The following is a 25658-nucleotide window of genomic DNA, read 5'->3' on the forward strand; positions in this document are numbered from 1 at the left end:
TTACTCAGCTCCATCAAATCTGCTATAACTCAATGCAGGCTAAATGGAAACCAGAAACAACTTTACTGCCAGGACACACTCAATTAACACTTAACAAAAAATATGATTCACTCTAAAAAAATAAATAAATAATAAAAAGGGATCCGTTAAATGAACCACCACACAAACAGCTCTTCAGGGGTGCTGTTGATGTGAACATCAGTCATACAGCTTCTTAAAATGTTGGGTTTTCTTATCCCCCATTTTGTTAAAAACTGTTGAGGGAATCTTTGAACACCACATATGGGATGTGTAGGGTTGAGGGGAATAAATGTAAAAAATAAATAAATAAATACAAATAAAACAAACAAAAAGAGCATGGCTGATAAAAACAAACCAGTGCGGAGATAGAACAGGATATGCATAAAACCACTGGAGTACAGAAGCTTAGAATCAGTGAAAAGTTAAATATGAACACTGTGGTGAAGCCTGTAGATTAGGTTTTACACATTTTTTTTCTCAAGTTCCTTAGGAGGTCACACGCCAGAGTACATCCCTGTACAGGTAGGAAAAACCTGAAGAGCCACTCTTACATGGCTTGTGTGCTCATACAGGCTCTGCACATGTAGTATGTGGTTTTACCAGTAAAACATAAAACAAACTAAAAGGAAATCACACAAATTGTATGTTTGCCAAGGTTTTAGCAAATGGCAGCTAGATCAGATTTTTTTTGTTTCATAGTTAGTGCCTCATTCTGCTTATTAAAATAAATTAAAAGTTGAGGTTTGATTTTGCCACCTTAAATGGAGACTCAATTTTAGATTAACACAAAAATATCTTGATACTCGAAGCTGTAACTATCTGAACGGCACAATCAAAGTATTCAGAGGGCATAAGGGGGGGGAAAAAAAGTCCTACAGTTTTAGCAAACCACTTAAAGCATTAAATAGGCACGTGAGGAGTAGACAAAGTTACATGTATCCAACATCAATCTAAAGATATGGCTTTAAGGACTGGTGGTGTATCAGCAGGAATCAAACATGCAATTTTCTTCCTCAGGCTATATGCCCATAAAACAAGAGGCGACTGCCTTCTGACATTAAAAACACAAAAGATACACACAATTTAAAGTTTCTGAGATACATTTCAAAGAATGGAAAGCGAGGAATAAATAGTATGGAATGCCGAAGGACAGAAAAATCTTACATGGCAAATTTTTCAATGATGGGTCTGCTTCCCATTAAACCAAGGCGAGGTAAGCTGTGCCACAACCCCAACAAATACTGAGGCCACTGAAGCAGCCAGCCAGACCTCAGGAGGAGGAATAACACATGACAAATGCACATGAAGATATACAGTAAGGAGAGGGCAATTAAAAATATGCAGAACACCAAGAATCTAGATTATTTTGGTTTATTGTGCACATTGTTGTGTAAGCCAGTCCAAGGTCTGGAGGTTGCAAAGTTTTTCAGTATTGACTATCATAAGAAAGCCAGGAACTCTTTAGATTACACTTGATTAGCAAACTGCTTTGTGCACAATCCTTTATTTGAACAAGAAACAAAAACAGAATGCTGAAGGCTTGAAATTAAAAGACAATAGATTTTTTTTGTTTGTTTTAAGGTCAATATCCCAACAGTACCCAGCAGACAAGTGTTTGGAGCACACACTGAAAAAACATTATTGAAGCTTTTCACCAGCACGTTTCCTGACCAGCCAAAAAGACACCAAGCTGAAACCAAACAACAGAAAACTGAAGGTGTCCATTTGAAATCCCCATCTTAGAAACATTCTTTGAAGGGTGAAGTAAAATATGCAGTCAACAATGTCACTTTTTTTTTCCAGAAATGAAAGCCAGCAGCACAACGGAATTATGTGGAAGTTATGCTGAATCAGTGGTTTACAGAGCATGCCGTTTCCTTTGTGCAATGGATGGACAAGGCAAAATAAAGTCGGAACATTAACTTTATGAAAGGCAGTAGGGCTGACGTGATGATGTCCTTTGGTTTACCTGAAAAAGATTTCTGACTGAAACCCACAAGTTAAATGACACTATGCATCACATATTTATGCTAAAATATAGAAATTATTTTAATCTAATAGACAATTTGCATTTAACTGGAGTAAGCTTTCAGATGGTATTTGACTTTAACGTTGTTATAAAAATTCTGAAAATTTACATTATGCTGCACCATTGTACTGGAAAATGTCGATCCAGTCTCACCTGTGTAACTTGTTTTACTGAACGAACTGACATGAACCAAAAAAAAAAAAAAAGAAACCAACGTCCACATGAGTCTCAGGAAAAAGTTGAATGAAAATGTCCAAATGATGCAAAAAGGTGCTGATGTGGGAACACTGAAGGTGATACTGATAACTGGAAAGAAACAGATCTGGAGTAAACATGGAAATGATCAAAACAACAAATAGACAAAGGCAAATAGATACCAAGCAAATAACTATTTAATTTATTTGTAGTTGTGCTTTAGCCTGTTTATTTTCTTTTCAAACTCCAATTCCATTGCAAGCATATTTTTCTGAAGGGAGCAAGATGAGAAGGACATCTAATAAATGATTGACAAAAAAGAAAACAAAAAAAACTAAACTTTTAATAACGCAAACAAAAATGATCACAATCAATGAGCAAAAAAAAGAAAAGAAAAGCAAATACTATCTCCTTTTGTGCGCATGTCCAGGGTCTATTTGTACAGCTCAGCACGGATGTAATCAGACTTCCCCCAACCTTTTGTTTATCGCAACAGAGGAAACATTCACCAAATGAAGAGCAAATCTTTAAATCTTCATACATTAATTTGGACTTTCCATGCGATTAGGATGAGTGTCATACTCTTGAGTGGAAAAATGTTTAGCTGAACAGAAGAAAACCCCCGCTGTCTTTATGTAAAGGGGTGAGATGGTAGTGTGGCTCAATAATACACCCCAAACCACCAATACACAGGTGGATCCTTTGGACAAGCCAAAAAACTAAAAGGAGATGAAATAAAAAAAGAATGAAGAAAGAAATTTACAAAGTAAACAAGAGCAGGTTTTGCATTGGAATTTGTCTTGATCGGTTGCCGTTTCTCCAAAGCAAGAATTAGGTTTAAAAACTAGCACAGTCTGTCAGGACACATCGATTTTAGGTCAGCAAGAGACTTTTTTTTTTTTTGCTCCTTTTTTAAGTTTTCAAAATTTTTGATCTAAATATCTGAAATACGCATTTGCTTTTCATTTTGTGCACAGAAGCTTATTTGTAATTAAATTCTAAAGCGCATTAATATTTTTTTTTTTATTCACAATAGTCTAAATCTAAACCCAAATACCATAAGAAGGATCTTTCAAATTAAGGAAGCTGTTAAGTTCACATCTTATACACCACATGTTTTTCTTTCTGCTTTTGATGGCTCAAGTTGTACCTTTAAAAGCATCATAAAAGTGAGGACATGTAGGAGGAGGAGGAGGAGGAGGAGGAGTTGGTGGCAGAGAAGAACAATCTGGTCTTGGGGGGGAAGAGACCCATGATACTGCTGGTGCTGGGCCTTTTCAATGCACATGGGCAAACGATAGGCTTTCAAACTGCTGCAAATTCATTTGGCCGATAGTTCTCCTTTAATAAAAGGCAAACACTGATATCTCTGGGTTATTTCCTTTAAAAAAAAAAAAAAAGGGTTTGAACAAGAAAATTCCACCTGCAGTCCACTTGCAGCCTGTAGTAGAAAGCTCCTCCTGTGTGAGTTCACTGTTGGCCATCAGAGCCATGTGGTAGACCAGGTCTGAGGCAAGTCCGAGGTTCAAACCTGGAACCCCAACCTGAACAGTCCTTCCTTGCTGCTTTAAAAGTGAAACAAAAAATAAAGGAGGAAAAAAAAAACTGCTGTGATGCGCAGAAAAAAAAGAGCAGTCACAGGGAAAACTTTGTGAATGCAGCTTGCTTCTCTTCTTCTGAAAGTAAAGTACGGTGACAAGGAAAAAGGCGTTGGAAAAGCTGGTTTTCAGGAAAGCGGAGACAGGAGGGAAGAATAGGAAAATCTTGCAAAAGAACAAGTTGGGCAGTGTTCCTGTTTATTAGTTTGGTGTGTGTTTGTGTTAGATGTTGACGCACTTTGTCAACAAGTGCACTTTGACATGTCTGTTAAGTGTGTGTGCATGTTTGGGAATATGCTCAGATATTCTTGGGTGTGTGTGTGTGTGTGTGTGTGTGTGTGTGTCTACAGCAGGTCGACGCGGCGGTAGTACAGCAGGTAGGCGGTGCGCTCCGCAGTCTGCTTCACCACCTGGTACTGGTTGATGACCTTCACTGCCTGGTCGTCAATACGCAACCAGCCGTTAAGACCGATGTGGAAGACATCAGTGGTGTAATGTCCGCCTGTTGCGCTGTTTCCATGGTGATAAACAACTGGTGAAAGAGAGGGAGAAAATATTCAAGCATTAATTGCTTAGCTTGTAGATTTTGAAGGAACTGCATTAGGACAAACTCAATATTTTTAAAATTGACAATGATTTACAAAAGTATGCAAGGAACAATCATTTTACAGTAAATGTGACAATGTGATCAAATATATATATATATATTAAAATATAAAAACACATACCTGCGAAGAGCCTGTAAGTTCTTTGGCCTTTCAACACCTTGCTTCGCACTCCAGAAGACAAGAGGTCTGAAAGAAAATTGTGGTTTGATTTTTTTTTAAATACATTAAATATACATGTATGAATGATAGTGGCATGCTAATAATTATAAATCATAAAAAAATATGTTTCTTAAGATGATTTAAAAGTTTAAAAGCCAGATGAAAAGATGCTTTAAATTTAGAGGAAAAATATTTACAAAGTTCAAATACTGAAATATGAATAGTATAATTATTGTCACTTTAACCTAAATCTAAGCAGCTTATTTAGCAAAATATGAAGCTAGCTTAAACTTTCTAACCTTAAAGCATTTTATCATGTCTTCTAAAGTTTATTTCTACCTTTGCTGTATGGTTGATCAAAAAATAAATAAATACATAATAATAATTCCACTTTTTGGTCAGGATAAACTGGTTTACAGATGTTTACATCAATAATCAACTGAACATAACAATGAGACGTGTTCTCACTAAGAATCAGTGGGTGAGCCTCAGCAGAGGGTGGGTTCATGCATACCTTTGCTGATTTCCAGGTCAACAGGGTAATCAATGATCTTTGTCATTTTCTGGCAACCTCCAGTCTTTTCAAAAACAAATCTCTTGAGATGGAGCACCAACACGGGTGGCAGCTCTTCCAAAGTTACCCTCCGACTTATCTCAATCTGAAAGCAAAGATGAGAGGCATGAAGCAGTCAGACAGTGTACATTTACAGTACTAAAACATTACCCTGAAAACTGGCATTCCAGAGTGCCTTCAAACGTTTTAGAACAGCAGATTTGAGATAAAAGCCAATAAAATTCTTCAAACAGTAAAGAACAAAGTACAGGACGAGAAGTAACATTTAGTTGGATACACAAAAGCCCGTGAAGCCATTTAAAGGAAGCAAATCACTAAATATTCTGGATTTTATGAGTATAAAAGCTACGAGACAAGCTGTGTACTACAGTTATTTGTCTCCAGAATGACAAAAACGTTTTATCTTTTGTAACTACCACCCACAAAAAAACAAAAAGTGTCTATAGTACAGCTGTGATGCAGATGTTCTTTGTACCGGTTGTTTCAGCTTCATGTTCAAAGACTCCAATCGTTTCACACAAATTTCCATTTTTACTTAACAGTTTGGATGTCTGTGTTGAGGCTTCCAAACAAACAAAATGATAAATGTGACAGAGAAGTCCTTGTGCAAATCTCACCTTTTCTGTGCTTTGACAGTGTTTGCTAAGGCGCCTGACGTTACAGCAAGTTTTTTTTGGGGCTCTTAAGGTTAGAAAATGTCTCCTTTAATGAACGGTTTGGTCATATCTGCAGCTCAGAGTAAAATATAACCTGTCTCAACTTAATCACCTCACAATATTTGGCTTGAAAGGCACATTAAACCTTCAATAAACCAACAATTACACTTTTGTTTTAAAGAGTTTAAAATATTTTTGTTCACTCTGTTAGTGAATTTCTAAAGAATAGCATGAGAATTAGGATCATAAACAAAATACACAATACTAACAATATCATAATTAGTGACACTGCTGTTTTAGCACAGCCTGAAGAGGGCAGGTTCTTATTTACCTCCTGTTTGGTTTTAGAGGTGTAGCCCTGGACGGACTCGCGGGCCACCAACGTTTCCAGAGCTTCCTGCACTGTGCGGATCTTCTCAGACTGGATGTCGAGCTGCAGGGTAAAGAAAGGCTGCAGTGTGGCTGACTCTTTAGAGTTTTGCTGATAGACCACCGATCTGGGGAGAAAAAAAAGAAATCCACAGTAAAATATTCTGAAAATACACCAGTAAGAAGTTAAAGACCTGGACTTGTTATTGAAGGCTTACAACATTTCCCCTTTCAATATTACTCAGCGGTTCTACTACAATGTTTACCTTTTTCCTGCAATGTGATTGGCAGTGAATACATGACTATAAACATCTAAACCTCTTCCTGACATTACCTTTTTCTTTTCATGGTAGAATTGTGCAGCAAAGCTCGTTTCAACAACCATTATTATTATTCTAAGCTTCTTCTGATTGCAGCTTTTATAATAAATTTAAAAGGAAAAACTAACACAACGGATCATAATGGCAGCTAAAGCACTTTAAATTTAAGAAGAATAGCTGCAGCAACTCAAGACAAGCCAGTCTCTCAGATTAAAGCCTTAAAAAGGTTGTGGATTTTAGCCATGCTTAGCTGGCATTCATACTACCTCGTACACACACAAAAAAAAACCCACAGTTGTATTTCTTTACTCCAGGGGCACAGAACTATTCTTGAGAAAATAATCCTTTTGAACGCACAATAAAACTTATGCAGGACTGTGCCAGACCAGAATCTTAGAGAACATACTATTTGAGCAGAAAAAAGCAACAGATTCTTAACGTTCTAATTTGTCTGAAAGTTTAGAGCTTTAGACTCTCCACAAACGGCTGCGGAGGACTTGGGAGGGAAAAAGCCGCAGGTGGCAAAGCAATAACGACTAAAAGCTAATATTGGAAATGCCTACCCAATAAAGAGTGAATAGATCAATTTTCTACATATTATAGATTATTTCAATTCACCAGTTTACCTGATGTGTCCACCAAAAATATCAGTGATAGGTGTGCGGACAAAGTCAGCTTGACGAGTGACAGAAGTCTTGTTTCGGGGGCCGACTTGTTCCCACTCATCCTCACTTCCCTCTTCCTCCTTATCAGCGACATCCTCCTCCACTCCTTGCTGGGTCTCTGGTCCATTGGGTGTAGGAGGTTCTGTGGGAGGACATAAACACAAAAATCAATTAGCTTGAATGAATGGGGCAATAAAAAAAACAACCAAGTGCATCCCAGTTTTGCATGAAAAGGTATTTTATAATAAAACTGATAATGTGTGATAATGACAAACGGAGACAAAGAGGACAGAGAGACAGTTCTGTAATCTGATCAGTGCTTAAAGTTCTGGTTATTTATTCTGCTATAAACTAACTACAGGGAAACATTGAACAAGGAATAACTAACACCAGTCTTTTTTAAATAAAACACATTGAACTAAATAGTTGTGCTAAGCCCCTTTCATTATCCAAACTGTTTGTACTTCACAGCAGCTGGGAAGAATTTTTAGAGATGTCATGCTGGGGACTGAGGTTGAAACTGGTTTAATTAGTGTACTACTTTAGGAAAACATAATATTTCACTTTGTCTAAGATGATGACAGGTGCTTTGAGAAAAATTGTTGAGGTAGCAGCTATCCATCTGCAGAAGACCTTTTTGCTGCATAGAAGTAATTTTTATTTGAATTGATTTTACTGTAAACTAACAATTTCACCAACTTCATACAAAATTTGTTTACTTTCTTAGATAGAATAAAGAGGTCCGTTCCTTTTTCCATTAAGTTAAACAAAGAGAAGAGCATTTATTTGTCTAAGAATAAATCCAGTTAAACGTCTTACTCTCATCCTGAGGCAAGATTAGTTTTTTCAACGCTAGCATCTCCTCATGCAGTCCATTGAGTGTAAACCCAAGATACTCCTCTGCGTCTTCTTGACGACCCTTAAAAACAAACAAGTTTATCAGCAAGGGTTAACACGAAATCACTGCTGTCAAATACAAGAGCTAATTTGCAGACGTCATTCCCTGAGATAAAGAGGAAGAGTGCGCACAGACAGGATGAGTGTTATTAAATATCAAAAGATGTCTCTGAGCATTTAAATCATTTCATCTTTAAAACTGAAGGTTGAGTCAGCATGGGTAGACCAATTTTTTTTTATTCTGAAGACCTACTTCATTCCATGAAAAAGTGTGTGACTCAAAGTACTGTCTGTTCCTGAAGGATTTTCAACGTGTGATCATTAAAAAAAAAGTCAAACTTTAAAGAACTGCTTTGCTGTGAAAATGTAATCTATCCCAAAGCAGCTTAACGTACCTTCTCAGAGAGACTCGACTTGATGAGTGTGAGGAGTTTATAAATATAAGTTGGTTCAAACGGGACGCCAGGTCGAATGTCTTTTACGACCTTATCGCCAACATCTGTGGAGACAACAAGAAATCCCAGGTCAGTGACAGAAAACGGTCCCAAATGTTTTCACTTGCACTGATTAACATTATCTTACTTTGCTGTTTAGTTTTAGATGGCACAGGCATATTGTTGAACTCATTCACCAGCCTTACACTGTCAGAGACAAAAGAAAGCAATGATGCCACCCAGACATTTTAAAAATCAGATGTTAGATTGCAACAAGCCCTTCTTACAAGTTGTCTATCATGGGAGTGGAGGAGCATGGTCTCTGTGTTTCAGAATGCAGAGGAATGGACTTCATCAGGTGATACATGGGAGGACATGCAATCAGGGCCTGTAGGGTCTGAGCGCTCAGAGTTAAGAACTACAATACAAGAACAAGTAATAACAGGCTGCTTTGCAGATTAAATTCATATAAACACATTCCAAATTGAGAAATAAACCCTTATGTTCACTTTGTAGCACTTAAAACTTCAAATGTTTTTTTTTTCTGGCACAATCGAAAACCACTATCAGCAAATAACAGAAAAAAAAGACCTGTTAACCAGTTTACCCTCTGTGCCATTTTTAGCTTAGAAACGACATACTTTTGGAGCAAGTAATTTGCTAACAACAGCGAGCCAAATAAAAGCATGAATGTGAAGGAAAGAAAATGATGAAAAAGGATACAGCGTTGATATAGCACCAGTTCCCCTTGTTGATCAGCCCTCTTGGCTGCAAAGACACTGGTTTATGTATCAACTTCACATTCTCAATAAGTTCTGGGGATTCAAACAAAGACATTGTTCTGTAACAAGGAACTTTTCAAGTACAACAAACAAAAATCACATCTAAGCTTAATTTCATGAAAGCAAAACATAACATTACACCACAGATCACAAGTATATTTCATATATTTAAAAAAAGTGTTTCTCTCTCCATTCCTGGCTCTGTTGACACCACAAGAGACCCTCTGAGTAAGAGAAAGAGATTGCTGTACCACGCCTAGGAAGGGAAACTGCCATCAAAAAAGCACAGCTCCCATGGTAACGTGGATTGTTTTAACAGATGATTTGAATAAACAAAATCAGCATTAGCTTAGCTGGGATTAATAAAATGCATTACACAAAAATTAACCATGAGTATTTTCCAGGTTGTGCAGCTTTCTCACTGCACTTCCACAGCATTTACCCGAGCAAATAATTTAAATATTGCTTTAAAACCATTCTTGGCAACATAAAAAAAAAAAAAAAAAAACACAAACCTAGTTTTAGAACAAAATGTTTTTTAACTGACTGACTGTGAGACTTTGTTATTAATATCTTTTCATTATGGTGACATTTGACTGCACTATTAAGTTTCTTAAAGCAAAGTAAGGATGCATTTTTTTCTCCAAATAGCCAGTGGATCATATTAACTCAACTAGGATAATAATCTGAGCTTTGAAACCCAACTTGAACTGGAATACAGTTTTGTTACAGTTTAACCAATAAGTTATACAGACTTTACAAAACAGCTGGTCTGTGGCTCCATGCTGCTGCATCTCAAGTACGTTGGTCTTTTTCAAGTTGAAATGGCACTAGCACAGACTAAACACCAGAAAATAAACACTATCAAATAAAACTACTCAACATTATGGAAAAATTTCCATCTGCCTGTAATTGCCTTTGCTTTAACAGTCCATAGTCATGCCATGTTGCACCAGTCTCCCACAGAGAAAATAAAGTACTGAAGATCAGAAAAACAAACTTCTGCTTCGCACTGCATGCAACTTCAGCAGTTTGAATGTTTTAAAACAATTTGTGTAGGAAGACTGCTATCAAAGTGAGAAAATATCCAAGAAAAAAAAATGGTTTCATTCATATTTAAAACTAAACATTTCCTTGTCACAGGCCAACAAATTGTCACTAAGATAAAACAGGCATTTCAAGTTACAAGCATTATGTACTGCTGGACGTCAAACAATGGTGCCAAACAAACAAAACAAAACAAAAAAATAAAGATCTTTGGAAAGTTTCTATAATGTTATGCAAAAACTAAACCCCAAAATGTAAATTCAGGCAATGAAATCAAAGTGATCTAAACAGACAAATCTGCAGACTACTTCTGCAGAAGTCTTGACTTCATGATAGAAAAACTTCAGATTTGGCCCTACCAACTCTGTCTTCATGTCCTTGAATAATATAAAAAGGCACATGGAGTTGTTTTGTGATGAAATCAATTATTTACTCGTGAAACCAAATAAGAATTTGTTTGCCAGCCATGATTTGCAAATTTAGCAGTCTAAATCTGATTAAAATAAATAAATCAACTTGTCAGATGTACCATAAGAACACTGAAGCAAGCCTCAAAAAGCTGCAGCATTTGTTCCTGAAGAAAGTCAACAGTAAGGCACAGTTCACTGTTCTGGACCCTCAGTATCCATTAAATGTAAAATCAGTTGCTTCCATCAGTCCACTGAGCCTAAAGGCAGTACTCATGCAAACATTTTTTTCCCTAGGTGTTTTTAGTTTTTAAATTTAATTATAGCACCATATTCTCATATTAAGTTTGTATACTTTTCTATGATTCATAGTAACTATCTTTAGAGTTTTTTTTCTACGATATGTGCTCAACTGCTTTCTATACAAACAATGCCTTGTGAGGCATCAATTATCAATCAATCAATAATATTAACCCCATTTGAATTAGCCTGAAACCACTAAATATTAATCCAACAACAACCTTGGAATGTAAATTTGGACATACCATGATTTAAGGTAACAAAGATCTTTTGTCTGAGGGAAGATGTATAGATAACATAACAAAAGACACTAAAGAGAAAGCAATGATCCACCTGTGCATAAACATTTCTTTGGTCACAAGTCATGAGGCCCACACAGTACCTGACCTACTTTAAATACTGTAGAGGACTTAAAGTGGGTTACACTAATGTAATCAAGTGACTTAATATTTGATAACTATGCAGCAACGCCATCTAGTGTTCAATTCTTAAATCTTTACTTGTCACAATGGCTTACTGTTTAACCAGACTGGGGAAAAGCTTTTTTTTAAGAGAAGCAGGTGACGATTGTAAAGAGCTGACACCTGTTATTTCAACTCTTTACTCAATATTTAAAACTGCATGCTTATTTAATTTAAAACAATTTTCTCCACATTCCCACTAAATGACTGGAAAAAATAGAAGGAACACATCCACCTTTAGCACAGAACACTTGAGGCAGATAAACGCTGTTAATACAGAAATGTTATTGGCTTCTTCAAATGATACCTGCAAGTTTAGGGGCCATTGGATCCTCTGACACATGGACAGGACTTTCTTTTATCTCCCCAACCTTCTCGGGTTGTTCTGGCATTGCGAGGGAGGGAGACGCAACTTCCACAACATTCTTTACCTCCACAAAGGCCTGCGGGCCCCCAGGCAGAGGCTTGGAGTTGTGAAAGAGGCTAGCCCAGGATTTAGGAAGATTGGCAGTGGGTGCAGCAGGAATTGCAGGTGAATGTGCCTGCTCTGTCACTAAAGGCTGGGCGGCACAGTCTGCAGTGAGCTGCTGACTCTGCTCCTCACTGTCACAGTCCTCTCTGTGTCCATCTGCACTGACAGGAGTATTAGGCTCGTCTAGCCCATTGGCCACACCACTCTCTGCTACCTCCCTTCCTTCTAGTTCAGTAGTAGTTGTAGAAGTGATGACAGAGGGGATGGCCTCAGCAGTGGAAGGAGGTGGTGATTTGGAGTGGGGGCTGTGTGGGGTATCTGAAAGTTCAGGACTCTGAGGAACCAAATGAACCAGCTGCTGATCTGCAGTCCTTGGTCCCTCTGTCATCCCTCTGCTTTGAGAGGAGGAACAAGAGGAAGAAGTTGCATTGTTACCATCTGATAAAGATGCCCCACTTGTTAAGTCAAAAGAAGAGTCATCAGGGCTATCACAAGTCCTCTGATTGGCAGTGGGTGTGGGAGCAAACACAGCAGCTGTAGCAGTTTCTGTGGAGACAGACGCAGGGGTGGAAAGTTGAGCTGCTGACAAAACCTTGCTATCAACATCCTCAGGACTGTGGTGTGAGCCTCCAAGTGCATGTCCGTTCACTAGTGCTGTTATAGGCACTCCATCTACAACACCAGCGCTGTTGCTTCCACCAGCTGATGGATCCAGGTAGTTATAGTATCCTGGTGGCCGTTTTTTCTTTTTCTTTCTTTCTCGCTGTCCAAGGCTGCCAGGGAGTCCGTCCATGTCCTGGCATAACTGGTGATTGTCCAGGGATGAGGACTCTGCGTCGGGCCCATCCAGCGAGTTGAAGTGGCTTCCATCGGGGACATCAGCTGTCGGAGAAGCCGTCTGTTGAGCCTTCGGAGCAGGCTGGCAGCCCAGGATGAACTCTGGAGCCTGGGGGTTGAGGTTACTCGACACCTTGTACAAAGGATCGTTCACCCCAACAGGCTTGGAATCCATCACCTCGTCAACCCCAAACTCAATGTGTTGATAGTCTTCTGCTGCAGAAAACAATTCAAGCAATTAAAAATACAAAACACCATTTAAAATACAGCCTAAAGCCTAGATATTTCAGATATTAGTGTCTGCCTCAGCTTACTGAAGCTCTTTCAGATGTTAAGACATAAAATAAACCTATATTTGCTTATGTGATTCCTTGAAGTGCGATGATTTAACATATAAACTGGGTTTAGGGGGGAATGTAGGTTAGGCTACAACTTTGTCATCTCCCACAAATAAAAATAAAATATGGATAATTTTAATCTTTTTTTTTTTTAAAAACCATAAAAATGCAAAAAGAAGTTTAACATCTGACTAAAATGTAAAAAATAAATGAAAAATGTATTTGTTTCTGTTGATGTTGTTTAAACATTTTAAACAGTTTGGGATAATTTTCCACAGTAGCCAAATTTTCAAGACATGCCATCTCTGAGTTATGGACAATATAAGGTGCGTTAATTTTTATCTTTTCATGATATGTTTCCCCTTTAATAGATCCTGATAAACCTACAAAGAGGCATTAGCAATTTATTTTATTGTATTTTCTTACTTAATACAAATAATTTGCACATATTCTAACAAGTTATTTCTAAAGCAGACTTATCTAATTAAAAAAAATACAAGAATGTAACAAAACAACAAAAAAGACTACAGCAAATAGTCCACACATTATTTAAAGCAGTGTTTAAATATATTTAACTTTAAATACATAAACATGTTTATGAAAAATATGTTGCAAGGCTTTAGATTATTAAGATGCAGTGAAAGGTGCGAGGTGGAAGTGAATATATATAGGAAAAATTAGTAAGTGCAAATTAGAAAAAAAATCATCCAAGTGGCTTTCATCAGCTGATTGGTCACAAAATATAAGCCCTGATTGTCTGCAGAATTAAAGAGAGTATTAAAAGAGCAGATACTTCCCTTTACTGGGACCAAAGCAGATTCTGTTAGAGTTACTGAAATAACAATTACTGTAAATCGCAATAAGCAGGGAAAAAAAAATTAAATAATCCAAGGATAAATATATATCTATATACATATACATGTTAGCAGCCACAAATACCATAACTATGCCCTTAGTTTAAAAAAAAAGCCTCAACTTGTATATTTTAATTAAATTTGTTCAAGTTGGGGCCCTGCAGTAGTGCAAATGCATTAAATGCAAAAGAAGATACTTAAGAGTATCTTGAGCATGCAAAGCTCTAAGGAAATTTTTCAACAGGCAAGAAGAAGATTACAGATGCACAGTTTAGAAAGCCACCGGTTTTTTGAAACCTGAAGTTTTAGTTTTAAAGGTAATATATAACAACTTGTCAAGCCACAGGGCGCCAGACCTTTCAACTCACCGCAAACCTGCAGTCCCATTGACTCCATAATATAAGGTACAGCAGGAGTGCAGTAACTTCCTGAATGATCAATACAAACCAAGGTAAGGCAAGTGTTATGTTCAAATGGACACCACTAAAAGGGGACGTGGCTGGAGTGACATTTTCAATTTGGTGGCCCAAAATATTAAAAAAAATGAAAATGGTATATTCTTACAGTTTTCTACAACTTATAAGACTTTAAGCTAAAATATAATATGCAAAAAAATTGCAAAAATCATGCAAAAGGCATCTTTTTGCTAAATCAAGTCAGTTAAGCCTGGATCCAGTGTCACATTTTTTAAAAAACCTGCTTTAAAAAAATAACTTTACAGCTAAAAGGATGACAAAATGTCTCTGCTGGGACAGAATGGCATTTTGATGCTTTAATTTAAAGAAAATTCAAATACAACAAATGCTGGCATTGCACAGAAAGTAAACAAACAAACAAAAAAAAGTACATACCTGAAGACTGACTGACGCACGGAACTTTGTCATTGAACGGAGGAAGCTGTAAAAAGGTTAATGCAAATTATAAATTAAAAGGAATAAATGAAATTTAAAATTGTTTATTTAAGTTGAATATTTATTTATCCTCGTTTTATGACAGCATACATGTAACAATGTGTGTAGCCAACTTCAAGCCTCAGTTATTTAGGAAAATATTAGGCCAAAACTTCTAAATTACATGACCCATGAACCTCGATGCTGTCAGTCATCGTTTCTTGACCAGCAGAGGACAAGAATATCCAGCCATGTTTAACCATCAAACACATCTAAATTCAAACTTCTTACCTCAACATAAAATCGAGGCGTCACAAAGAATTGATTGATCTCATCAGGGCTGAATTCCCCAAATATATACTGTGAAAAGAAATCAGTGAGAACATTAGTTAAAAAGAGAATGTTGTGAAAACGACTTTTCTAAAAAATACTTTGTTCATATCACTTAAAACGCGTTAATGACCTCGAAGTTGAAAAGCTCTTCCTGGTACGCTTTTTGATAAGTCTGAAAACACGAAATCACATGTTGGTCTTACAGATCAGCTCGAATGATAATGTTTAATAATATTTAACACAGCTCAAACATTAAACTTTATCAAAAGCTGCCATCACTTGATATCTAGGTACAAATGTGCTTCCAAAATCTGTCAGCACTCAACCAGTAATGTAACCCTATCTTGCCCAAAGGTAAAGCAAATCATAAAATGGTGAGTCATGCAGTGTTATACATAAACCATAAACAAATGGCTCCAATTTGACTCTGGGACTGATTGCCCTTTGAGAAGTGGGTTGTCCTAAGATTAGTACAAAGCATTCAGGTACGGGACAAAACAAGGGTGAGGCAGGTGTCACATTATTAACTTCTGACAGAACGAAACTTCCAGACATTACTTTACATATGTGAGAAACATTTAACCTGTGTGCTAAAAGGAGGTTAGAACTACATGTCTTTAGTCAAAGTTTTCCACTTAGTAGTTCTCCTTAGGTCAGTTCAGAATCCGCTGCAGTACGTAGTCAATAATTACAAGATGAATCATTCCCTGAAGATAACAGCACAAGTGGCGGAAAGTTTGTTCATCTAACACTGTAGCATTTCTCAGAAACAAACTTAATACATAAAATACGATGAGGATGCTTTCTTTGGGGTAACTTGCAAAGACAAACGAAAGTTTGAGATCTGTTTATAAAAAGGTATCCTAAGGTATGCAGTTTGTTATAGCAAAGCCACTACTTTCTCTACAATAACCACCTGTATATATTTTTGTGCCTATATAAATTTAAAATCATAACAAAATGACCCAGCAATCTGGATGATGTTTATCCACATCTATTATTACAACAAACCAAATGATTTGTTCGCTCGAAAACTTTTGAGGGATTAATTAGGTCACAGGTTGTCTCATTAAAGAGAATAATTACCATTCTGTCACTGCAGTCAATTGAATTTAGTTTGCTCCCAGGGAAACATGTGCAATAAGCCTTTAATTATTTAAGCATTAGAAAAATACTTTGTGTCGTAGAAACGGGGAAAGTGTGACACACAAGTTTGAACGAGCAGAGAGAACTTCAGAAAAATAAGCCAACCTAACCAAGAAGGAAAACCGGTTTTCAGCCGTTTAGAACAGTTTACACTTTTATGCCTCGATGCAACAGTAGTATGCACAAATGTGTAGTATTCATTTTAACACTGGGGCACTTGTACTTCTAATTTAAATGACATCAGTCTATATAATGCTGCTGTCCATTTTGCAACAAGGTGTTGCACACAAACTCTGTTTAATGCAGAGTTCTTCAGGATAAATTACAGAGCAATGCAAAGGTAAAGCATTGTAAATATTCACAATGACCTACAGTAAGACATTTTACAATTGCACTTGCATTAAATTAAATTTTCTAGTGGCACTGTTTTAACCATTGCTTGGATTAGCTTGTCTATCAACTTGTTTTCTCTTCACTGAAAGCACACCCGCCGCTAGCAAAAAGTAAATAAATAACTACTAAGAACTTCATACACTCCACTGCAAGAAAAATGTCAAAAAAACAAGCATTCACTGACAATGTAAGCAAGGCTGAGTAAAAGAGTCAAGGATTTAACTAATGATTAATCACAGAACAGCAGAAGGATCCGTCACACCAACTTCTTCATTCATAACACAAAGTACTTGTTGTTGCCGTTGCTTTAATTTAATTTAATTTATTAAATGATTTATATATTATGGGGTAAAAAAATTGGGCTACATCTTTGACAGACGACCCTTACAGATTCAAAGGAAACGCCACATTGTGCCACACAAGCGTCCACGTGTGCACGGGAAACAAAGCGACTGAGAAAAGGTTAACTGAATTCACGGGCCACGCTGTTAATCCTTTCAGAGCAATAAATAGCGGATTGTGAAAAGGGAAGGCCCAGAGAAAAGAAAGTGCAGTTCAAGCATATGTATCCTCTTTGCAAACAAGGCCTCACATGAGGGCCCACACTGCTGAAATGGCACTACAAGTGACAAACAGCCAACTATAATCCAACGGTCACAGGATGGCTCATACAATCACAACAGAGAGAATGCCCCTTTGCTTCTTTTTGTAGGCATGCCATGCATACCAAACTAAGCTTCTTCTTGTGCTTTTAAACAAATAACAAATTAATCATTTGTATAATTTTAGTAGTTCAATGACAAAATGAGTGTCTGCATAAAATCTTAGGACATCGACAAAGATGTGGATCGAACAAGCATAAGAACAAAACAGATTTACTTGACGTTTTGTGATCACTGACTGATATTTGGTGACACTGTGCTTTACAGGTCTGAAGTATGACAACTCATAAGATGATCTACCAGTTCAGGCAAATCAGCGTTGCTGAACCTTTGTTTTACAAATCTCAGAAAAAACTACCAGTAATTGCTTTGTCCAAACCTTGAACCTAAACCGTTTCAAACGGAAAAAAACTTATTTTATGTTCATATGCATCACAGTAAAAAAAAACATTTTGGCATTAAACCCTCTTCAGCCATCTTTTTGTTTAATTAAAAAGGACATACAGACGTTTGATTTTGACTGACTGGTTTGTACCTGATGGTCCTAGAAATATATTTTATTTGAAAATGTTTTAAACCAAACACCAAAATTTGAAATCAGAAACCAAACAAACTCCATGCAAACTGTGTATTTGGATGTTTTTGTACTCTAAAAATTAAACAAACACAATAAACTATATTTAATATTTTGATAAGGTGTCACATATAGACTACAAATCTATGTTGCAAAAATTTTAGAATTTTTTAAAGCTATTTGTGATAAAGACCAAACTTTTAAGGTAAGGAGGCATCAGTTGGAACATGTCGTATTTGCACAGGTAATAAAGGCCACGCTCTCTAGATCCCTAAGCTAAACCATTAAGCTTCGAAGTTAATGAGATGTTAGGCTTTTCTTGTTGGGAGACAAAAAAAACTTCCAGATTTGTAACAACATCTGTTACAACAAGCAAATCGATTAATTAATAAATAATCGCCAAGTCTATTTTTACCAAACAGCTATACAAGAAAAGTAAAAAGTTGTAAAAATACAAATGTTTGAGGACTAATTTGACAAACACCTAACGCAAATAAAAGAACCGCTAAAGTTTTTTATTAAGTGATATCTCAGAGCTTAGCCATGTTTAGTAGACAAAATAAAAGATGTTCCTACTTTTTTGAGCCTTCTCATTTGCAAGACAATGTAAATACAAGATAACTAAATCAAAAGTTGCAGGTTTAAAAAAAAACAAAAAAAAAACAGTATTGGTGAGAATTTCCAGCATGACCTGTTTGCTGAGTTTTATCTCAAAAGAGTGATGTCTCTTTGCTGCGGGGGGTGCACACATGTAGTTCTAGTTTAGACGTTTGCATTTAGGTAACCAAACACTTGTTTTTGTGTATTTAGGTGCGCGTTTAACTTGTTACTCGGTGCCCATAAACCGGGCGACATCCCTCGTTAAATCTTTCTAACCACAACGTTTGCATTAACCTTGTTTTAATTGTGAGCAAAAAATAAAAGTTCCATTATACTACCATCTTGTAAAAGCTGAAATGTGATCAACAACAAACACCAAACAACTTTGATAGTTTTGATAAAATGTCCTGAGAAATTTAATATTTCTCAATACTTTATATTGTCCATTGACGATGCATGATTTATATAAAAGCTAACAAATATCCTTTTGTGATCTGGTAAATCAATATTTGAAGGCTTCTAATTTCACAAGAGAAGTATACTTTTTATGAACAAACAAGGTGAAACTGAGTTTTTATCTCAAGCCTTTAGTTTGCTAATAGAAATACTCAAACAGAAGGCAGGAGGTGTGAAAGCATGCAGAATCAGGTATTCAGGGAGATTTCACTTTCTGTGGTCCATAATCCTGTTCTGTTTTAGCTGCAAGTCAAAAGTGCGAAATTCGTACTGCACAAAAAAAAAACATCCTGATATATTTATTATGTTGTTAATTTTGTTTCAATTAGAAAACGAGTTCATTCAGTCAATAACAGCAACTTGGAGCCAGCAAGATACTGTTTGCACACCTCAAAAATGGGCCTTCTCACATGACGGGTTAGCTTCAGCAGAAACATCACCCGACTGAGTTAGCTTCAGTTCCAGTCCAGCTACACAGAAACTGGTTGTCTGTCACTTGAACCAGGACACGTTTAACTGTATGTTCAAACAAATACGCCAATAAGCCAAACAAGGCCCATGCTGTGGCACTCTTTTTTCGGCTTACAGCAAGCGGAATGACAGCAAACACCACCTGTGCAGAGCTGCTAGCCTGCTAGCAGCTAAAGCAGCTCGAAAACACATTCCGGCTGTCTCGGGGTTTCCCCCCCCCCCAACTCCTGCTTTCGGGAACGTCTGAGGTCGGGGTGCGAAAGCGTACCGCAAAAGCGCCGATTCCCCCGATGAGCACACGAAATGGTAGAATCACCGCAACGCAATAAGTTTGGGACAACAAAGTCCAGGAGAAGGCCCGTGTGTCAGCACAGAGCAGGTGGGCCATGCACACACACACACGCAGCAGTTTCCTGCGACTTTTCAAAACGCCAAACGACTTTATGACACTCGTGGAATCTGACGACAAATCGCCTCTGGTGTTGAAATGCGCAAGATTTAGCGTGATTTGGATAAGGGCGGTTGTTGTCTGTTTAAAAGCAGGTGAAGAGTACCGCTGGCTCATATGAATGGAGGAGCGCACGGCCTGTTAGCTCATGTTGCCATGCTGGTTGGGTTTCAATGGGGCGGGGGGGATGGAGGGGGCATTAGCAAGCACTTTTCAGTACTAAGAATTTCAATGACACGACTAGCCCGATATTTCAAATGACAACACGCAGCTGATTACAACGCTGATATGTTTTAACAACACTTTTATTGAAAAATACTATACGAACGAGGGTCGGTCGTGAAGCTTCGAACAACAGTTACGTTAAATCCTGCTTGAGTTGTTTTACTGGCTAATGTTAGCCGAGCTACCTGGTTGCTGTAAGAAGCCATGCTCCCGGTGAGGTTCTCCTCCGCTGACAAGATGAAAACTTCCCCGGGAAGGTTTTACGGGTTTGTAAGAACAACTACAAACGCTGTTCTACTTCGTCGTCATTGTCAGCTGCCCAACGGTGTACTGGTGGTCGAAAATCGAAATCCATTTAATGCATCAGCACTTCATGCTGTTCGCCTTGCCATATCGCTAGCTAGCCAAACCAGCGCGCGGTCGGTTAAGGTAGCAGCGTGAGCTCGGAGGAGTAACAGTAAACACTTCCTGTAACGGTTGGCTGGACTCTTCACAATAAAGGTCTTCTATCGTTCATAGTCTAGTAAATTATTTTTAAAACGTAACGATCAAGAGAAGAAATAGAATATAGAATTAGTGTGCTTTTAATTTCTCCTTTTTTTAACAGCACCCGTCAAGTTGTGGAGTTCCTTAAAGGTACTTGTTGCAAAATAAAAAAATTAAACCAAAAAGATGTTATCCTGAACTATACCATTTAGTGCATGTTGAAAGAGTTTACGCCAATAGTTTTCTAGATATACTAATATGCACTAGTACGCACTGGTATACACTCAACTTAAGCAAAACACTCAGCTTAATTCCCCAAAAAAACCTTCTGCATCCCAAATCTTCCATGGACGTCACCAGTGTTTACTTGTCGTCAGTCATTTTGGATGTTTCTGCAGGTAAACAAACACGTCTTAGTTGGTAACCTGTCGCAAACTTTGCTTTCAGATTCTTTATTTAAGGACACACTAACTATAAATACAAGGGGAAACAATTGTGTGGATTTTGTTTCTTACTTTATGAATTATTTGAACCAGCTTTCATGACTTTGCAATGAGTATCCATCTTCGAACCATATTTATTTGGATTGTGTATGCTTTTCTTGGGTTATATATTTTGCAAATACATTTAATTTCACTGTTAAAGTGATGATACATAGCTTTTCATGCCCTTGAAGCTTGATAATCTGTTAAATCTATATTAACTACCTTGAAGAGGTAAACTGCTGAACAGCAATGCTTCACATATTTGTAAAAATACTACAAACTGTCCCTAAAGTATTGTGGTGATTCAGTAAAGCCAACATTCATGATCTGACTGACTGATGTTATATATGACACATTTAAATTAACACTGAATCAGTGTATAACCAGAATGATCCTTTTATAGCAGCCAGTATTAAATCAAAACATAGTTAGACAGTTTGAAATACAGGAGAACTTGAAAGGTCATAAAATGATTTGTAAAAGAGAACAGAGAAGAGAAAAATATTTTGACTCACAAATCAGAAATGTATTCATTCATTTATTCGCTTTTTGTTAGGTTTTAGATCATAGGAACATTCATTAAATTGACCCAAAGAAAAAAAAGACGAATAGATGGATGCTTTAGGGATCCCAGAGGAAAAGTCACAATTTCACGCAGCGTTTATAACATTTTTCATAATGTCAAAGCATCAACATGATGATCATAAACAAAAATTTCTAATAAACATATAAGTACACACATTTCCCTTAAATTACTGTGGCAAATAGTTTGAGAGGGAAATAAATAGTATCTTATGTACAAGTACCTCAAAAATGTAGGCTATGTCCTGTATGTGTACAGCATTTGCAAATTTATTTTTTACCACTGTTTAAATACAGGATAAGACGGTACAGTCAGGACTATTGATACGTTTTAGTGGCTTTTATTGTGAAAGCTTTCTGTTTCTTGGCGGAAATACTCCGGATGATGACAGCAAACCCACGAGCTTGAAAGCTGACCTCGTGCACCGTGGTCGTTCTCGTCCGGGTTGTGGCATGAGTCGCTGAATTTTAGTGGCTGGGACTTGGTTGAATCGAAAATAACAACTTTCCATCACCTCCTTTAGCTCAGTTCGTGTAGAAACCTTCAAATTAAGTTTCCGTTCGTGTTCAGACTGAACCGCAAAACAAGTGTTGTTTGCACTCATGTTGTCATAAGCACTTGGGAAATAAAACGCAAATTAAAACGTTATTATTCTGTGAAAGTACATGCTTTATATTCAGCTTACACATAGAGAGTGGTGATGGTCGGATGGTTTGTGAAGCTTTACAGCTAATTGTGTTTAAAAATGGTTAATTTCTGGAGGCTTCAGGTGCTCAGCAGCGCCCCCTGTTGGTTAAAAGTTTGAGACAACATGAAAAATACGAGTTTACAGACAAAATACTTACAATTATGTTTAAATTGGTTTCTAAGGTACTGAAACAACACAACTATAGTTTTTTTTATCTTCTAATAAATGTGTAGTTGTTTAGAATGTAGATGTATAACTGTAAGAATGGACACATATTTATATACAAAATTTGTGTTTTTATATATTTTTTTTTGCTTTGTTGACATGAAATTAAAGATGCTTGTAAAATATAAAAACTTTATACAAATATAAGACTTTTTTTATTTCTGATGTATATAGTCTGGCTTGTTGTACCTTACCTTGTACCAGTGGTATCAGCTGTTTGTTTTGTGTTGCTCTGGTTTGTTGAATTTATTTAATTATTAATTTTTAACTTTTTTTCAAAGGGGTGGAAACAAAGCGAAAAGTGAAGATAATTGTTTCAGCTTCTTGAACTTTCTTTCTCTCCCCGCTTGTTTGTGAAGAATCCTGCCTGTCTGGGATTAAATTCAGAGAGTGGGCGTGGCACCGCACAGGTGACAGGTGACAGGTGACCGAAAGAGGAAGGGAATCCGGAAACTGGGGCAGCCTGTGGGTTTGCAGTGTAAACGAAAACAAGTGACGATAAACACGGATTATTGAGGTAGGAAACAGAAATCTGAATTATGTTTAAGATCTCACAGTTTATACTTATATCTAAAATCGTAAAACTTGGTGAGGAAAAATAATCTTTGCGTTTGGATCGATTGGATTTTTGCCAAGATTTACGAGGCAAAAAGTTGTTTTTTTTATTAAAGTTATTTTTTATTTATCCATATATAAGCCCTGAACAGTAAGCTGGCATATATTTTGCTTATCTGGCTGCTTCATGAATAAAGAACTGGCTTCAGTTGTTCATCAGCTGCATCACCCAGTAATTAATGTTCATTAAGTAATCTCCCAGGATGCTTTGCTGTTTCTAGTGGCCTGTAGGCTCCTTCCTCAAGCCAAGTGTCCACTTTGTTAGGCTGTAAGAGGATTCATGTCCGTAAGCTTCTGCAGGAAAAGGAAGATGCCTGACGGGGGGAGGCACCATCATCGGAGTGATGCGGAGCACAGGAGCAGGGATGTACACAGGGCAACGTATAAAAAGCCGAGGGACGTGGAGGGACGAGCGTCTGCCGGTGACAGGAGGACCAGGGAAGACAGGAACAGACAGGCGACAGGTCCGTCTCACAGGGAGGAACCTGCATACATAGACCATCACCAGGAAGGAGCCTCCAGACCGTGAGGAACCACCTCTCCTCTGCACAGACTGACAGCTGCCTTCAACAGTGTTCCTGAAACCGTGTTTTCTTAACAGGCCCAGAGAGACTTCAGTGTCTCGCTCCGACGCAGAGTATTATGTACAGGAGCACAGAAAAGCCTCGTACGATCTCAGACACGCCCTGACAGCAAGAGGTGAGAATACTCATGTTTGAGTTCAAAAAACTTAAGCCTGTCATGGTTTTAGGATTTTACTTGGCATGTAATTATTGTCTACAATTCAGTCAAATTTGCAGACATTCAGCTAAAGTTTGGTGTGGTAGTCACTGAGAGTCGTTCACAACTCATATTCTGATACCCAAACTTTCTCCTGATTGTGATCATTTTCAAACATACAGTCTAAATAATTAATGAGCAAAGCTGGTAGATGTGTTTGAACAGATACTGATCTTATTTTTGTAAACCCTTTAACTTTCACATGGTCTTACAGTCTTGATTTTTTTTATTTTAAATTTAGCTGATTAATTTTTGAAGTAGCTTAATGGAATCTAAAACACATTTTTACAGATTCTCGCCTTCCATCAAATGTCGTTTTCTTACACATGTAATGTAAAAACTTGTAGAAAAAACTAATTTCCTCTGCTTTTAGCTGTTGTTGTTTTAGCTTTCTTTGTGTTTAATGTGTGTGTTTCAGGTATCTGCCAGCTCATGCAGCTCTTTGTGAATCTGCTCATTGTAATTTGTGCCGGAGTGCCGTACAGCAACAATGGGGGTTACCGTGACCTGGCCAGCCTCGGTGGAATTTACTATTATTACTTCGGAGGAGCCAACGCCTTCACTGGAGCTGACGCAGAGAAGGTGAAAAACCTGGACCAGCTCTTCCACCAGCTCAAACGGCCCCCGTATGTCTTCGCGATGGCCTTTGCCGGGGTGTTGATGATATACGCCTGCATCATGTTTGCCCTGGGAGTTTTCAGAGTCCCTCATGGCCGGCCCGTGGTGCTGCTGGTGGAGGCTCTGCTCAGCTTCCTGGTTGGCTTGAGTTACATCCCTGCGCTTGCGTTCTACTTTATTAAAATCCAGGAAACTTACAACAGTCGGATCTGTAAGGACAGAGAGCAGATGTACAAGAGCAAAGGACACGAGGGCTTTTCGTGCCAGTTTAACGGTGCGGATATCGCGGGAGGACTCTTCGGGGTGTTGGGGGTGTTTGTTTTCATCTTTGGTGCAGTATTGGTGGTCAGAGCCTACAGGTCAGTGCGAGAGCTGAACAAGCAAAGAACAAACGAGAACAATGATTTTCAAACTTGCTTTTCTCTCCCACATTTGAGAAAAACATAAACTGAGTGAAAATCTCTGACAAAAACAAGGTATTTCTCTGTCATTTTTGTTGATGATGACACAAATACAAGCCTTTCATCAATTCTTATACATTTTTAATTGAAGTTTTAGAACTTTTGTATATTTTTTGTACTTCTTTCACTAAATTTTTGTACCTTTTGTATCATTTTTATTTTCTTTAATAAACTTTTTACAATATGCATTATTGTTTGGTTTTTAATCTATTAAAAGGTGAGTAGAGAAAGTAAAACAGCTGAAAGTTTTATTTATTCTTTTTAAAACACATAATTTAGCCATTTAGCTCTTATATCAGTTGTTTTTTCTCATCAGCTGCTTTCAAAGACTTTTTAAGGTATCATTCCACACTTCACCAGTAGGTGGCAGCTACTATAAACATTCACACAAACAGGGTTAGGCTCATTTTTAAACTGCTTCCAAGTATTAAGGCTAAAATTGCTAATTGCTATTTAAAACAACAAAAAACGACCTAAAAAAAATCCCATTTCATTA

At 37.4% G+C, this 25658-nt stretch overlaps 2 protein-coding genes across 7 annotated transcripts; one reads left to right on the forward strand and one right to left on the reverse strand.

Moving 5' to 3' along the window:
* Positions 1-1376: 1376 nt before the first annotated feature.
* Positions 1377-20651, reverse strand: usp10 (ubiquitin specific peptidase 10). Of its 3 annotated transcripts, none has more exons than XM_017404651.3 (15): positions 20407-20651; positions 15205-15273; positions 14875-14920; positions 14392-14451; positions 11830-13044; positions 9249-9340; positions 8813-8922; positions 8674-8732; positions 8487-8590; positions 8014-8113; positions 7156-7336; positions 6172-6337; positions 5125-5269; positions 4572-4637; positions 1377-4375 (listed from the first exon to the last, which is right to left on the reverse strand). In XM_017404651.3, the coding sequence occupies exons 1-15, from the start codon at positions 20425-20427 to the stop codon at positions 4188-4190; spliced, it is 2622 nt and encodes an 873-aa protein (XP_017260140.1). In that variant the 5' UTR covers positions 20428-20651; the 3' UTR covers positions 1377-4187. The 3 variants fall into 3 exon arrangements, with proteins under 3 accessions (XP_017260140.1, XP_017260132.1, XP_017260148.1); XM_017404643.3 differs by having other exon boundaries at positions 11830-13047; XM_017404659.3 differs by lacking the exon at positions 14392-14451 and having other exon boundaries at positions 11830-13047.
* On the forward strand, positions 19791-25322 carry marveld3 (MARVEL domain containing 3). 4 transcript variants are annotated; one of them, XM_017404669.3, is made up of 5 exons: positions 19791-19927; positions 23048-23205; positions 23569-23828; positions 23905-24002; positions 24502-25322. In XM_017404669.3, the coding sequence occupies exons 3-5, from the start codon at positions 23584-23586 to the stop codon at positions 25146-25148; spliced, it is 990 nt and encodes a 329-aa protein (XP_017260158.1). In that variant the 5' UTR covers positions 19791-19927; positions 23048-23205; positions 23569-23583; the 3' UTR covers positions 25149-25322. The 4 variants fall into 4 exon arrangements, with proteins under 4 accessions (XP_017260158.1, XP_017260172.1, XP_017260166.1 ...); XM_017404683.3 differs by having other exon boundaries at positions 23595-23828; XM_017404677.3 differs by having other exon boundaries at positions 23604-23828.
* Positions 25323-25658: the final 336 nt, after the last annotated feature.

The sequence above is a fragment of the Kryptolebias marmoratus genome, linkage group LG15 (genome assembly GCF_001649575.2).
Source record: "Kryptolebias marmoratus isolate JLee-2015 linkage group LG15, ASM164957v2, whole genome shotgun sequence".
NCBI classification, from domain to species: Eukaryota; Metazoa; Chordata; class Actinopteri; order Cyprinodontiformes; family Rivulidae; genus Kryptolebias; species Kryptolebias marmoratus.

Excerpts from the sequence above, each read along its gene's own strand:
- usp10 (XM_017404643.3), bottom strand. The coding sequence starts at position 20,427 with ATGGCTTCTTACAGCAACCAG. Across the intron at positions 13,048-14,391 it reads AATGGGACTGCAGGTTTGCG|CAGAAGACTATCAACACATT; the intron begins GTGAGTTGAAAG and ends TGTTTTCTGCAG. Across the intron at positions 9,341-11,829 it reads AATGGCCCCTAAACTTGCAG|AACTTATTGAGAATGTGAAG; the intron begins GTATCATTTGAA and ends TTGAATCCCCAG.
- marveld3 (XM_017404669.3), top strand. The coding sequence starts at position 23,584 with ATGTCCGTAAGCTTCTGCAGGAAAAGGAAGATGCCTGACGGGGGGAGG. Across the intron at positions 23,829-23,904 it reads CAGGAAGGAGCCTCCAGACC|GCCCAGAGAGACTTCAGTGT; the intron begins GTGAGGAACCAC and ends TTTTCTTAACAG. Across the intron at positions 24,003-24,501 it reads ACACGCCCTGACAGCAAGAG|GTATCTGCCAGCTCATGCAG; the intron begins GTGAGAATACTC and ends TGTGTGTTTCAG.